Consider the following 16,156-nt stretch of genomic DNA (forward strand, 5'->3'; position numbering starts at 1 on the left):
TATTGCTATATCCTCCTGAGACCCAGAAGAAAAAAAGTTTTTTGAATTTAGTTTTTTTCCATGTCATCACACTGTTTAAAGCACAATAAACAAATGGTAAAAAAAAAACATTTTTGAAAAATAATATTTTATTCATACGTTATGCTATGTCCTCTGTAGTGGACGCCAGGACTAAGTTGTTTAAAAAATAAAATGACATGAAATTATATGTATAGGCAAAAACAATGGGATTTTTTTTTTTCAATCACCAATAAATTTTAGGGTTTCAGGATTTTTTCAACCAAAATGTGTATAAAGATTATTCTCAACTATGTTATGAAAGAAATAACGGAATGAATTGATACACCATTTTACTTTATGCAATATGTGGGTAAAATGGCCACAAATGAATATTCCCATTCAATGCAATGTATCTTTACACTGTATCTAATGTATTTCATTCATTTAATGAAAAAAGAAGTGTAATAATTGGAGTAATAATTGGCAACATTTTAATAATAATATCTAATATTTCATAGGAATATTGATGTATAATTTATTTCCATATTCACTTGTTGTGTCTCCTAAAATGCCTGATAAACAAGATTTAAGTCCTGATGTCCTCTACAGTGGACACGTTTGAAATCAACGCCCTGTTCTGGAACAGAAAGTCTTTTTTTATTTGAAACCCCATTACATTTTCCTGAGATGTTGTTTTATGAAATACAATTTGAAAAGTAGTCCAATTTAAATTATAATTACAATATATTATCATATTTCCATAAGAATGCTACATTTGATCACTAAATTGATGTCAGACATTTTTAAAGACCAAGGAGAAAGGTTTCATGGTGAAACCTCCAAACATTTGGTATCTCTGAAAAGTCCTGAATGTGCTCTTTACAGGACACCCAGGTTGTGTCATGTGACATGTATGATGTCAGAGAAATTCACTAAAATATAATGTCCACTACAGTGGACAAAAGTCTATTCTTGGGTCCCAGGAGGATATGAAAAAGAAATAGGATTGAATGGCAATAATAGTTAATATAACAAACATTTTTTCAATTTGAAGTTGTTTTAGTTCATTTTTCATTTCAAAGACAGTCTGTGCCGTTATATTAAAACAAAAATAGGCAAAATAGAGGCAAAATGATTCAGATTCAAACTGTTATAGATTCCCACAAAATGACTGCAACCATTGATAATAAAAAGCACAAAAAAGTAAAGCTCATCTAACTTGAACTGTCAGAGGCAGGATAATGAATTCAGGTTTATTTAAAGCATTAAGTTTACTGGGCTTGACATGGTTATCACTTATGACTAAATTCATCCAGACAGAGCTACGCAAGAAAATGTTGGTCTTTAAAACCAAACCCAACCCATGCGAGACATGAACCAAGGCCTGTGGATAAAGAAGAGACATTCAGATCCTTTGTGTTTATGTAGCAATCATTCAAATCAGAAAAAGCACATTCACGCTACTGCTATTACAACAACTACACATTCCTGGTGTCAAAGGAAGTGACCAAAAACTCTGTTGCATTCAACCCCATTTATACGAATGGTATGAAATTGTGTTTTGCCAATGCAAAGCACCGTGACAGTATAAGGAAGCGATTTAAAGAAAAGAAAAAAAACACACACGAGAACGTGCGAACATCCACAGGTAAAAGCAAAGCAATTGTTGTGAAACACATTTATACACAGGAACTTCTGCATACACAGTGAAATTAAGTGGAACAGAATAAAAGCCACAGCATGCTTAAACTATAGGAGTGGGTTAGAAAACAACACTAATGAAACGAGGTAGTTGATTGGAAGTTTCTAGTTTAGCGCTTCTAGTCTAGTTCAGCTACCACATCCAGCACGAAGCAGCACCTTCGCAGGTTCCCGGCCACCAAGCCGGAGCCGCATGTTTGAGCGCAACACAGATTGTCAACGGCTGAGGCCTGTTAAGTTAGAAGATGGTGATTTAGTGGTTTGCTACGGAACAAACGACAGATGGCAGCATGGAGATCAAGGCTAGCTGGATATTTACGACCATGGAGTGAGTGAACCTGCATAGTTTAACACCTTCCGTGCCCACAAGATATGAAGTGTTTCATTGTGAAAAAATAAAACAAAAGGCATGATACACCTATTGAAAACTCATTTATACAAAAAATTAAAAATACAAGAACGGAAAATCTCTTATTTCATATGTGCTTGATAAAACCTAATTAAAGGAGAGAAGCAATGGAGAATATGAAAAGAAAACAGATTTATGATCCCATCATGGGCGCAAAATTACATGAGAAATGTGAGAAAATAAATAAGACTTGTCCAAATTCAATTTCAGTTCTCATTCATCTACACTGTACAAAGATTTTGACATCAAGCAGTTAAGCATGAGTGCCGTTCACCTCTTAAATGTTAGAATAACCTTCTGACAGCTTGGCAAACTAACATCCAAGCCACCATTCAACAATCCAACACTTCTCTTTTGCTTTTTTCATCCTAAATTACAGAGGAAAATCTCCTTAAAGGCTGGCTGTACAGTTCTTCGATCACTAGATCATCGACCACCCCCAGTCGAGGATACAGATTTATGATCCAAGTCGGACATTTAGCCTAAATATTTTCTTCTTTGTGTAATTCTGTATAAAAGGCCCCATGCGATTTCACCGAAAGAACGGCACCAAAACACAACGAGAGTTTCAGGTCAGAGTTTCGGCTCTGGCTTGAGCGGTCCAGGTACTGCGTTCCCAGTGAATGAATGACAGGGTGGGCGATCCTTCACGGGACGTTCCTTTGCACCCAGGAGCTGGAGATGAAGTGGAACATGGGCACCAAGTAGAGAATGGACAGCTCTCTGAGCCGTAGCATGCAGTCGGATGAGACGGGAGGCTGTTCTATATGCTCTCTGAACCCAATCGGAGCTGAACGTGCAAATCCCACCCCGAGCCCACCCAGAAGAGTCAATCCTCTAGAAGGTCCCGCTCTAGCTCCATGTAAGGCTCATCTATGTAGCTGATAATGGCACAGGGAGAAGTCCTGTCCTCTCCGAGCAGTACTGAAACCGTCTCCTTCCAGTAACTGAAGGGAATACAGGAACTCTGTAAGAGAAGAGAACATTGACGGTTAAATATTCTCCTAAAGGAAGGATTCCATGCAGTAAAATATAAACTGTATTAGGGCAGCACGATATTGGGAAAAAAATGAGATTGTGATATTTTGTTTAACTGCAAAATATATTGCCAAGATGACTTGAATAGCTTTATTTTGAAAGAATTCATCATTCTAGAATAATTGGAGTGATTTTGTTAAGGAGTGCATCTGCAAAGGGAAAAAAAGAGCTGAAGAATTATATTTTTACCCTGATGAATTTCCCCCCCACAAAATCCTTTAAGGGATGAATGATTTGGGGAAAACTTTTAGGTGTTCATACTTGGGTTTACTCTTAACAAGAACAAACTCAAATTATAAAGTAAAAAGTTTGAAAAAAATCTTTCCTCTTTAGTTTTCATAAGCCACATTCACACTGTTGAATGTGATTGACCAACTCAATGATAATAAAATACTCATAATTTTATTGTGATTATTATAAAATATATTGAATAAAATAAGAAATATATTTTAATACAATTGTACTGTAAAATAACAAAAAAAGTTGTAAAATAAATAATTTCACTGTAAAATTATAATACAAATATTTACACCTTAATTCCTTATTTTTCAAATGGTATAGTCTATACCATTTGAAAATTAAGAAATTAAGGCGTAAATATTTGTATGGCACATACTACAGACCTAAGTAAGGGTAGCACAATATACATTTTTTTACAGGAATGAAAACGAAGCTGTGAGGGATAGAATTACAGCATGTTTAATAGTTTGTACTATTGTTTAACAACATACCGATAGTTTAGCTGACGAAACATCTTTCCGAAAAACATTTCAGTAGACACAAACTCCATAAAACAAAAGTTGTGAAAGTTACGTGATCTAGACCCTTTATACAGTGTGTGCCATTGTAAAGACTAAGTCTATCCCTCACAGCTTTGTTGCCATCCGTGTTTGTGGCGAAGCAGGTCGGGGCTGAGAGCCATGGGAGCGGAGCGAGGCCTGTGGAGAGAATGCTAATGAGAGACACCTGTGCGGCACACAGGTCTCGAGTCCCAGAGGGGACTGCTAACTCTAACCCAGTTTAAGTCGAGAGAGGACCAGGCCTGAGACATTTATGTAGTTTGTTTTATAATGCCTAAGTTGGCTGTGTGGCGGCTGCTGCTTACTTTTGTTTCGTTGTTTTACTTTGTGTTCAAAGTTTACTTTTATCATTTGCCAAGTTCTCGCCTCCTTCCTTCCATCACTGAACTTTGTTACAGTCTTAAATTCAATATGGCGTCTAACCTGAATAATGTCTATTACCATAAAGCTTTTATTTTGACAGGTAGCCGACAAATAAATAAATGCGCTGCCGGTTTCAGAGTGAAGGCACTGTATGTTCATTCACACACGTGAACAACACGTGTAAATGAAATGCTTCATTCTCAAATCAGTAACATATTTACTGAAATCAGTTTTACAATGGCACTAAGCCATAACGTGATATCGTTTTGATTTTGAGATATTGTGCAGCTCTAAACCATATATAGACTCACATTCTCCAGGCAGGTGCTGTCTTTATCTTTGTTGAGGTAGTGGTGCTGCCAAAAGCGCAGCAAGTTGTGGAAGTTGTTGAGGAGGCAGCCGGGATATTTCTCTGTGTATTCCTTCTCCCGCAGGGCGTTCAGGTAAAACGGGAGCTTGCCTCTCCTCCGGGCCAGCATCAGAATCACCAGGCTGGTGTTAAGACAACTCACGTTCTCCTGGGAGAGAAGCCAGAAAAACACAGAGGAATAATTATCATGGAGGACTCAAATGAGACAAACAGGGAGAGGAGATCTGCACTGTGGTCTTGCCTGTGTGAGGGTCTGCACATTGATGATGTTAACCAGCCTAAAAAGGAAGGACAGCCTGTTCTCCACTCGAGCCATGTAGGACAGCAGACAGCACTCAGAGAGCACTTCAACCACTACAGAGGCACAAACACAAAAACACTGAAATTTGTCAATAGTGATCAGACAAAATATGTTTCAGAAAAGAACGTCTAATGCGCTCAACAGACTTCCCATCTGATGAAGAAATTTACAACACTTTTTCACTAACAATTAGGGCAGAGCAAAATATTGAATACTTGTGATGATTTTAGTGCACTTTTAATTTGACTTAAATTCCCTAAAGACTGTCATTAGCCAAAATTAGACTAGTGAGTATGGGAATATGAAGACAGATGTTTTAATGTCTGATTGTCCTTCAGTTGTAAAAACTGTACTAGAGTTGGCAAGTTTAATTGAAACTGTCTCAGTATGAATCTCAGTATGGAATTCAGTGTTTATATTTTTAGTAAAAACAATATGGAGGAAAAATATTGCTGTAGCTATGTACGGTTATTTTGGTACACATACATTATCAATACATAAACAAACAACATAAATCTTCCTTCTTATTAATTGTAAAAACTAGAGTAAAAGCATACCTTTTGGAAGCAACCAGATTTTTTTATTTCTTGCATTAAACTTTGACGATCTACCTGGCTTTTTTTTTTAAGTTTACAAATACATAAAAATCAAGATGATTTATTTAATATATACATATTTAATAATTATATATATATATATATTAGGGCTGTCAAAAGATTAATCGCGATTAATCGCATCCAAAATAAAAGTTTGTGTTTACATAATATATGTGTGTGTACTGTGTATAATTATTTTGTATATATAAATACACACACATGCATGTATATATTTAAGAAATATTTGCATACATATACTGTATATATTTAGATATAATTTATATTATATATAAATTACAAATTTTTCTTAAATATATACAAGCATGTGTGTGTATTTATATATACAAATTGAATTATACACAGTACACACACATATATTATGTAAACAAACTTTTATTTTGGATGCGATTAATCATTTCACAGCCCTATTTGCAACATTATAAATGTCTTTACTGTCATTTAATGTGTCCTTCCTTAAAAAAAGTATTAATTTCTTTAAAAAAAAATTTAGACCAAAAACTTTTGAACGGTAGTGTATACTTTTAGCAATATTGCTAACAATCCAAGAGTACAATGGCTGAATTTACCTTTCACATCCTCTGTCTGGCTCTCAAATCGATCAAGTGAGAGGACAATACAGCGGACAAGCATGTTGGAGTCCACCAGAGAGCTGTTGATCTGGGTGAGGAACACCTGGAACTGAGGAAGGCACATTGTTTAACCAAAGACAAGCAGAGGTTGTTAAACAACAGCTTTTATTTCTCCACATTTTGTTATTCCCTTTACCTTTTCCTCTGTGTTGACATATTTGTTGAATCTCTTGAAGGCATCAATGTTGAACTTCATAAGCTCTCCGAGCAGGTCAAAGTAGCTCTGCAGGACATCTCTGGACTTGCAGCCGCTGTCGATGATGCAAAAGAGGATGTGCTACAATCAAAAGACAAGATTTGAGCAACTCAATCACTTCTATGGGGAAAAACATTTTGACCAATAAGAGAGGCACAGGTATTTGAATAAACATCTGTACCTCCAGCAAGCCTCTCTTCAGCAAAAACATCTGGTCTGCGTATGATGTGGCCCCTCTGAGGAAGCTCTCAACAGCTCTTGCCTGCCAGAACCTTTAGATAGAAAATATGTCATCATGACATTTCAAAACACATTTATCCAAATCATTATGAACCCAGAGTCTCACCTGAAGGAAGAGTCTGGCGGTTCTCTTTTCATAACAGCGAGGAGCCGCGTGAGGAGCCCTTTTTTACCATCACACACTAAACTCCTGAAAGACACCACAGATAAGATAGATTGTAACATGTGTATGCTGTTTAAAAAAAAAAAAAAAATTATATAGATATAATTATATATATATATATATATTCACACATATTTCACACTATATATATATATATATATATATTCACACATATTTCACACTATATATATATATATATATATATATATATATATATATATATATATATATATATATATATATATATATAGAGAGAGAGAGAGAGAGAGAGAGAGAGAGAGAGAGAGAGAGAGAGAGAGAGAGAGAGAGAGAGAGAGAGAGAGAGAGAGAGAGAGAGAGAGAGAGAGAGAGAGAGAGAGAGAGAGAGAGAGAGAGAGAGAGCTGAACAATACCTGTCGGTGTTTACTAGTGCCTCCACCTCAGGGATATTTGCCTTTAGGGAGATTGCACTCAACTCACTCAGCTCTTGAGCATTCAGAAGTAAGTACTTATTTCTGAGAACAAAAGAATACATGGATGAATATATTCTTCGGTCAATCCACATGCGACATGCCACTCAAAGCTCACAATCTTGCAACTTACTCATGATGGTCACTAAAGCTCTGCAGAAGCCTCAAAAACTGGATTTTAAATGAAATTTCCTGCACAATAAACAAAAGCATAACATGATCAATGAGAATTATGGGAAATGGATTAGAGCGAATGGGATAAATCTGCAATGTATTCACTCAAAGCTCACCGGACTGCAATCACAGTTTTCATTCTGTCCATGAACCACGTGATTAGAGGTGGTGTATTTCCTCCAGATGAGCTTGTCGAAAAGGTTATTGAGTCCAGGAATCAAACGAAACTCCGCCAACATTTTATGCACCTAACAGATATGATAAACAAGGATGGGAATTACAACATTAGGATTTAATCAGTTCTGTGTAAGGGTGTAACAATACACTCATGTCACGATTCGTTAAAACGCACAGACTCTCCCGGTACTCGCCATGTCCCGCCTCTCCCGCTATTAATGCACAATACATATAAGAATATACCATCTAAAATGCTTTAAATAATCATTCAACTAAAACTTAATGCGATACGGTGAATTAAATTATGTTTGCGCTTTCACTTTGAGGAGTGCCGTTCCAGCACGGATTAGCTTCAGATGATCATTGCTATCAATTACAGTTTTAATTGCAAGAAAGCGTGTCAAATAACTATTTCACAAACTGTAAATGGTTAGTTCATACAAAAAGGATAAAATCTGTATTTACTCACTCTCATGATGTTTTTGCGTGTCGCACAAGCATGTTTGTGTTTACTTCAGTAGCCTTTATGCGTGTTGTAAATCTGTTCTTCATACAAAGCCATTTTGTCTCTTCAGAAGACTTGGATTTGTATTAGACCACTCGATTGATTATTTTTACGATGCCTTCATGACATTTTTTGGATATTTTAAGTTTTAGAGGAATGGACTTTAAATGGAGGGACAGAATGTCTTAAGGCCCGTACACACCGGGACGAATTTCGCGCGCGATATTCGCCGACGTTTAACTCCTCGTGACTAAACAAAGGGCGCCAATGTGCCCCGGTGTGCACACCGACGCGAAAAACGGCACGCGTAAAAGCGTAATTTTTTTTAAAGCGCCTCGGGTTCGTTTTTTTTGGTTTGACGCGCCGCGTCAAAAACTATCCGGCCAATGAGATTGGCGCTTTTGCTCACGTGTCTGGAGCTTCTGAAGTTACAGTAAAACTTGGGGGCGCTCAAACACAAAACGGTCTTGCCGAGCACACATACGTAACAGCGAAGAAGATATACGCCAAGTAGCGTCTACACTGCCCATAGACAGACACTGCCGGGAAGAAATAAGACGAGGAAGATGCAAGGCAAGATGAATGTAGAGCTGCTGGTCTCGTTGGTGTCGGAACATAAAGAACTATAGGCCTATGACAAACGCGACAGCGACTACAAAAATCTTGATAAAAGAGAACTGCTATGGAGTGGTATTGCAGAGTATATACTGTTATCAGAGCCGCCTTTAACCTATGTTAGGCCCCGGGGCTGAGAGGTTTTGTAGGCCCCCCATCCCCTCGATTTATAGAGTCTCATTTAAAAAAAGTGTAATATCTAGGTAATCTACATCACAAAATGCATTCGTTTCTTTCGAGACCTACAACAGTGAGTTTTCCCTCTTTGAGCCAGAAAACACCATAATATTGTTAATAACATATCACTGAGCCCACTTGAGCATAAACACAAGACACTTTATTTAACAATCACACACAGCAACTAAATTTCAACTTTATGCAAATGAGAAGCGATTTTTGCGAGCGACAACCAATAGGAAAGAAGCCTTTCAGTGGAGCTCAGCTCCCGTCACCGTCTCGAGTGCAGTGCAGGCAAGACAGAAGAGTTCAAGGGCGATTTCACTGTTTTATATGATTTGACTAACTAACCACAAACATGGATATAATAAAATGATGCATGGAAAAGAAACTGTCGACAGTCTCAGTGAGTTTTATTCATACATTTATAGATCGAGTGTTGTAGTTTTACGATGCAAGTTTAGCACTGCTGCAGTTCATTTTACAGTTTCCCCTGCATTATGTTGACTATTAGGGACAAGAAAATGTATTATTTGTCAAATTCGGATGACGTTTTAGTAATTTATGACAGTATGAGTGAGTTTAATTTATAGATTGATCGATCGTTAATCTAGTAAATTATTTAATCCACTGAACACTGCTGTGTGGTAATATAAAAACACTCTCCCGAACAGCATACTGTTTCTTTCGAGCCTAATTCCTAGTCAAATTAAAATAATATAGTTAAAATACGTTTTGTATAGATGTGGCCAGACGAGAAGTCTACCAATAACATTAGAGCGACAGCACTACCAACGCCCACAAGCGACTTCACAGTATAGAGACTAGCGACATACAGCGACAAAATCTGACAAGTTACAAAACAATATGACCTTTTCAGCTCATCATGAACCTGAACATGGGAGGCCCCTGAACTTGGGAGGCCCCTGGGCTTCAGCCCAGGTAAGCCCGTGCATTAAGGCGGCCTTGACTGTTATGGAGTGGTATTGTATTTCTGTTTTACATTAAGCGCCATCTAATGTCAGGGAATGAATTTGCATGTTCACTCGGCTCATCGTCAGCGAAAATCGCTTGGGTGTGAACACAAAAAACGCGTTGAAAAACGCTGGCGAATAACGCGCGCCGATATTCGTCCCGGTGTGTACGGGCCTTTAGGTTTCATAAAAAATATCTTCATTTGTGTTTGGAAGATTGAAGCGAGGTTTGAAACGACATAAGGGTGAGTACATGACGACAATGTACATTTTTGGGTGAATTATACCTTATAAAAACAGTAAGCGGAATCTTGGATAAAACTAACACAAAATCATATCGCTTACGATACATAAAGTCGCATTTTTATATTGCTATATCTTGATATAATGATGTATCGTTACAGCCCTAGTTAAATGTAGATCCTTTATAGACAGACTCTTGCCTGATTCCGCTGTCGGCCCATGAGCAGGACGCACAACACGTACAGCACTTCCACCTTATACATGATCTCATGAACGATCTTCATGGACTGTGGCAAACGATGCCTCAGTGGGATGGTGGCCAACGTACTCTCATCAGATGATTCTGTAAAAGAAATGTTTAAAAAAATTATTTTATAAATATAAAAGTTCAAATTTTTGTGATCAGTAATATTTTTGTGAAAGAAATGTATTTAGCAAGAACATTAAATTTATCAACAGTACTGACATTTATAATATAACAAAAGATTTCTATTTCAAATAAATTGTGTTCTTCTATTGCACTTTCTGTTCATCTAAAAATCTGGGGAAAAAAGGTATCATGGTTTCCACAAAAATATTATGAACACAAATGTTTAGCATTGATAAAAATAAGTATTTCTTATGCACCAAAGGTTATATTATGAATCAGAAATGAACAAGTTAAACAGCAGTTCTACCTGTGCTGCTGTGCTCAGCTTCATCAGTTGCTATCTGCATGAGCGCATCCAGTACTAGCGTGTTGTCGAGCCAAGTGTACCACTCCTCCAGTTCCTGCAGAAAGTTTGATGTTCCAGTTGCCTCAGACACCTTCCGTGTGGCCAACTTACAGAGACGCTCAATGAACCCAGGGATGTTCAGGAGTGTGACTGGAAAATATTACATTATGTTTTTATAATTCATGCCCTATTAACGCTTACTCCATAAATATTTTCCTGCTAGAAATACTCTATATATACAGTATACTGAATGGAAAAAGCTGTATTTTTTCCATATAACAAATTTCCCTTTAGCAATGATCTTATTCTCAGTCACCACTTTACTGCTCTTTGTGGCATCAGCTCTAAGTAAAGTCAAGTTAGTAGTCCACATACCCTGGTTGACCTCGGCACGTGAGGGGCTGGTATTGCGTTTCTGCTGTGCGTTTTTAGCCAGGAGTGTGTGTTTGTCATCGTTCCCCACATCAGGCTCAGATATGGTGACGGAGAGGATACGACAGAAGTTGGCGAGCTGCTGCTGGTCAAAGCTCTGGACCAGTCCTGACAGGTTCGGGATCCACTCCAACTGAATCATTTCCTGTTATGAACCATTATTAAACACCATCAGATATTACTAGTGATGTATTCCACATGCTTATCACTTTTAATTGTTAGGCTTTTGTTTTTGTAGATTAGACAAATATTCTTAATCCTCTCAATGCATTTAAGGCTGACCTTTTTAACTCCAAGAATATCCTCAATTAATGTAGCTGTTTGCAAAAAGGTCTTCTTATTTGTCATCAACGTGAAGAGAAATAAGACGAAATCATCCCTCGATGCCAGGTTTTTAGTGACCCCTTCCGTCTGTAGGAAAATAAGTGCACTTATACTCATCCTGAACCTATCATGAGGATATTAGTCACCCTTCAATTCAATTCCTAATGAGAACGAATCCAGAATACTTACACATATGCAGCAGTTGTACAGCACACTAAGGCAGTCCTTAACCAAGTCATCATTCACTACAAGAAGTTTAAAAAAGTCATTTTAAAAAAAGATCAAATTTTATTTATTGATGAAAGACATAGTATTTAACAATGGTTACTAGACTAAGTGCAGATAAAATAATAATAATATAATTGTTGTTGTTATTTTATATAAATAATATATTTAGCAATAAATAATAGTAATAATAATAATAATAAATATCATTATTTTTTAAATAATCTCCATAAAATGTTCTACTAGTTAACTTACTCTTGGGCTTTTGTAGCGTTGTCAGAGTGGGTCTCATCAGAAGTTCCACCAGCAGCTAAAAAGACAAAAATAATAATTCATTCTGAATTGATCTTAGGTCTGCAATTAAAATCCATTTGATGAATAAATTGATCTGTCAATTAATTATTCAATTAACTGATTAATAATGAAAGTTCAATTTATGATTGAATATGATTTAATTGAAACGCGCTGAATATTGTGAAATATACACTACAATCTTATTGACAGATATAGCACAAACAATACATTTTTCGGAGCTATCTGCGGAATTCTGCCTCTACAAATTCTGGTAGTCTGCCAATGTTCTCCTCATGATAATGTGTAAATAATATATGAATATTTTACAATATTTTAAAACATGATATAAAATATATTTAAATGGTTGTAATGCAAGTTACAGAGAGCTTTTAACATTGTGCACGTTTACATACACACCAGGACACTGATAACTTTAAATGCAAACCAATAACCTGATAACGCAAGTAAATTGAGTTTACAAGACTTTATTAATATATCAGGTTATTTCCTGTTAGTGACGTCAAACGTAATTTGCATATCTGCCTCCAGGTATTTGACTTGTTATGTCGGTTGTGATGTTAAATAAAGCAGTAAAAACTGAAGAAGAGTATTGCAAAATGTCAGCGGGAAACTTACTGCTCATATATTATCCTCTCATGCAGTTACAGATGCAGCATTTTTGACTGTTACTGTAGTTTACCACTTCTTCTGCTGCACGAGATGAGAGCACTTTTATAATTTTTTGGGTCAAGAAAGAGTCTGAGTTTGTGACTTATTTCCTCCACCCTTACTGCAAAACACTCGCTCTGTCTGGATGCGCTTAAAATGCACAGTAAGGACACGTTCCTGTCACACATCAAACATGCGCACGACAGAAATCAGGTTAATGAGTTTACTTTACATGCTGGGCAAAATCAGCGTAAGGGGCAAAAATCTAGCTGTGACAATCAGTTTATGCTAACCCTAACCCTAAGCCGTTTATAACCGTACTCCGATAAAGGAAAACGGGTTAACATGATCACATGCATTGTCGGCTTATTATGCATAATTGGGTTTAGAACATTCATGCATTATCAAAACGCACCCATTATCAAAACAGAAATTTTAACAGTGTTGAGCAAAAAAAAAAAAAAAAAAAGGTAATATAAATTTAATATTTAATAATTATAATTATAAATATTTTTCTTTTTTTCTTTACTGTAAAGTTACAGTAGCGACAAAGCTATTCTATGCCACAACACACAGACTAGGCTAATCAATAACTTCACTGTCATCCATTTTCATTTGCATTTTTTTTATTCATCACAGTTATGGTGCCAATTCCTCATTACACAGAGAAGACATGAGAGTGTCTGAACTCACATCTACACCTCCAAACAGGTCAAAGGTGTATGTGTTGGGAAAGGTGGACTCCTGCGCCGTCTTCCTATCCTCCGTCACAAAAGACATGGCCTCCATAGACAGCAAGGATGACAGTTCCTGTATCAGAACATCACAATGTGAGAAAAATTCAGCCTAGAGAGACACTCAGAGTGAGGTCTGCTCTGAAATAAGGATATCAAGTGGCTATAAAGCTATTTAAGATATAAGAAAATATCCCACACTCAAAAGAGTGAGTGGAATCAGAGATCTCACCTTCAGGACAATATGCGTGCGGGTGAAGTCACTGTTTAGGTGGCTGCTCTCGTACAGCTCCTGGAGTAAGACTGGAATCCCGTGCCATTTCGCCCTCTTGTCTCTCTCCTTAAGAAGAACTTCTGGGAGCTGGAAACAAAGAATAAACAGAAACTAGATTCTTGTTCCAGTTCTTGCAATTCAGCAAAAGGAGCAAGGCCAGTTCACATAAAGCAAGAAAACTTGAATGATATAGATTTATTTTATTTTATTTTTTATACATTTAAAAGAACAGCAGAGTCCAGACAGATAAATAGAAACAATAGATAATACAATTCATTTATGTTTACTTACTAAAATTGGTTATTAATTAATAGCATCCATTTTTCAAATACACTGCCTTGTAAGACCAATAATAAAAGTCCATTGCATGTTTGACAACTAATGGTAATAATGAAATGCTATTGCAAAGAATTTACATGTACATTACTTTGAAGGGCTGCAAAGTACAATTCACACACACACTTTCAATAAAATGCAAATCACTTACATACAAGCTATATTCTTTAATTTTGTGAAGTCTTTAGAAGTTAATTCGACTCCAAAGTACTTTACATCCTGACACAAAGGTGACATTCATTTAGGCAATAATTTGATTTAATGTTCATTCTATCAGTAGTTGTTATACCTGTAGGTTGCCTATTCCTAGCTGGTATACTTTTTGTATTTTATTACATATAATACTCATAAAGTGTCTTTCAAGGTCATGTTGATACAATGAACTCCATGCATTCTACCATATACCACATAAGTATGTCCTCTACCTTTTTATTTCTTCAAAATACAATCAAATACTCAAAGGAACAAGTAGCCTGAAAGGTGCCAAAAAAAGGCATACTAATAAAAGGTCTTAAGAAACATTTACCAACCTGTCATTGTAGAAACATTAAACAACAAAGTATTCGAATAGGTCCTAACTTATTTAGTGTTAATCAGTATCAAATACTGGGAGTATGAAGTGAAAGTGAAACCTGTGGGGGTTCAATTCAGTTAAATTCCCAGGCTAGGGTCATGTCTAACTCAACAGGACATCTTACATAATTCAAGCTCTTTAAACTCCAGGCCTGAGCCAGCAAAATATCACAGCCTGAACCAATAACCCACACAAAATGAGTGCAATTTACTGTTTAGGCTGGTGGTGGGGAAAAAATGGATAAGACAACCTATACGAAAATGATATGGCACAATTGGACACTAGATAAAATGACAATCTGTGGCAGTCAAACTCTAGCATTGCTGACTGCTCTCCCTGACAACATTGTTGGGCTTTATGGAGCATATAATGATCACAAATGCTGTCTAGGTAAAAAGCTTTAGGTTGTGAGACACAACCCGTGTTAACTTAAAGCAGCTGGTCGGTTATAAACATTATATGATTACAGATTGCTCGGTGTGTGATTAGAATGCATAATATTACTCATTCATAATAATACGACTCCATGTGTCGGAGTCTTTAATTGGATTGTATTTGGACTGTATTTAAAGCCTCGTTTAACCCAAATTATCATCGGACAGTCAAAGCCAAGAACAACCTAATTAGTTAACGGCCAGTTGTCATTCTTCTCCCTTTACGTGGTTTATTTTCAAACTACACTGATCATGTAACAAGTTTTAAGAGATTATTTAAACTACATTTAGATCAAACTTAAATGTAACAACCGTCCGATTTATTTTGTTGCTTAACTTAAAGCAGGTTGATAGACGGTTCAGCTCATAAACGCGGATCCCTGACAGCGGCTTTTCTGTGTCAGCAGAACAAATTCTCCCGTTTACCTGCGTCCCTCTGCTGACGCCTCGTCCAGTGACCTGACTCTGTCGTATCCTGGTGAGAATATTCCTGTTTCGAGTCCGTTTCTTTCCTCCCATCCAAGGGGACTCGGGCCCCAGTAGCGTCGCCATTACTTCGTCTTCCTGAACTGCTCCAAACAGGAAGTTAAAATCGCTCAGCTTTCGACGCTCACTCGTGTGTGTTGAGCGCCCTCGTGTGGACGATGTTTTAACCAACCAGTAGAGGGCGCCATGCACTGAGCTAAATTGTACTTCTGTACTCTGAATAAAAACACAACTGTAAAATGTAACGTCCGTTTAAAAATATATATTTAATTAAAATATATATTTATAGTTTATACATTTACATTTAAAACAAATTAAAAAGCAATTTTCAAATACATCTGTTGCAGACTGCTTAAAAAACAAAGTCATACAGGAAAAGATTCAATCAACAATCAACATGTACTGACTTGCGTTCTAAATAACATTAAATCACATTTTCTAATGTAATGTTAGATTGCATATTTTAAAAAGAAATCAAAATAGTGGGATATACATCATGAGAGGCAGGACTAGCATT

The 16,156-nt window shown here is 36.6% G+C and overlaps 1 protein-coding gene across 1 annotated transcript; it reads right to left on the reverse strand.

Moving 5' to 3' along the window:
- Positions 1–1,239: 1,239 nt before the first annotated feature.
- trpc4apa (transient receptor potential cation channel, subfamily C, member 4 associated protein a) lies at positions 1,240–15,739 on the reverse strand. The gene is made up of 19 exons (XM_082156338.1): positions 15,580–15,739; positions 13,768–13,896; positions 13,495–13,611; positions 12,094–12,148; positions 11,803–11,858; positions 11,572–11,700; positions 11,233–11,434; positions 10,819–11,007; positions 10,342–10,484; positions 7,567–7,698; positions 7,410–7,468; positions 7,220–7,321; positions 6,771–6,854; positions 6,606–6,696; positions 6,365–6,505; positions 6,166–6,277; positions 4,923–5,035; positions 4,623–4,829; positions 1,240–3,077 (listed from the first exon to the last, which is right to left on the reverse strand). Exons 1-19 carry the CDS (start codon positions 15,703–15,705, stop codon positions 2,940–2,942), a joined length of 2,325 nt encoding a protein of 774 aa, XP_082012464.1. The 5' UTR covers positions 15,706–15,739; the 3' UTR covers positions 1,240–2,939.
- Positions 15,740–16,156: the final 417 nt, after the last annotated feature.

This window comes from Leuciscus leuciscus, assembly GCF_965113295.1.
Source record: "Leuciscus leuciscus genome assembly, chromosome: 23".
In the NCBI taxonomy this organism is placed as follows: domain Eukaryota; kingdom Metazoa; phylum Chordata; class Actinopteri; order Cypriniformes; family Leuciscidae; genus Leuciscus; species Leuciscus leuciscus.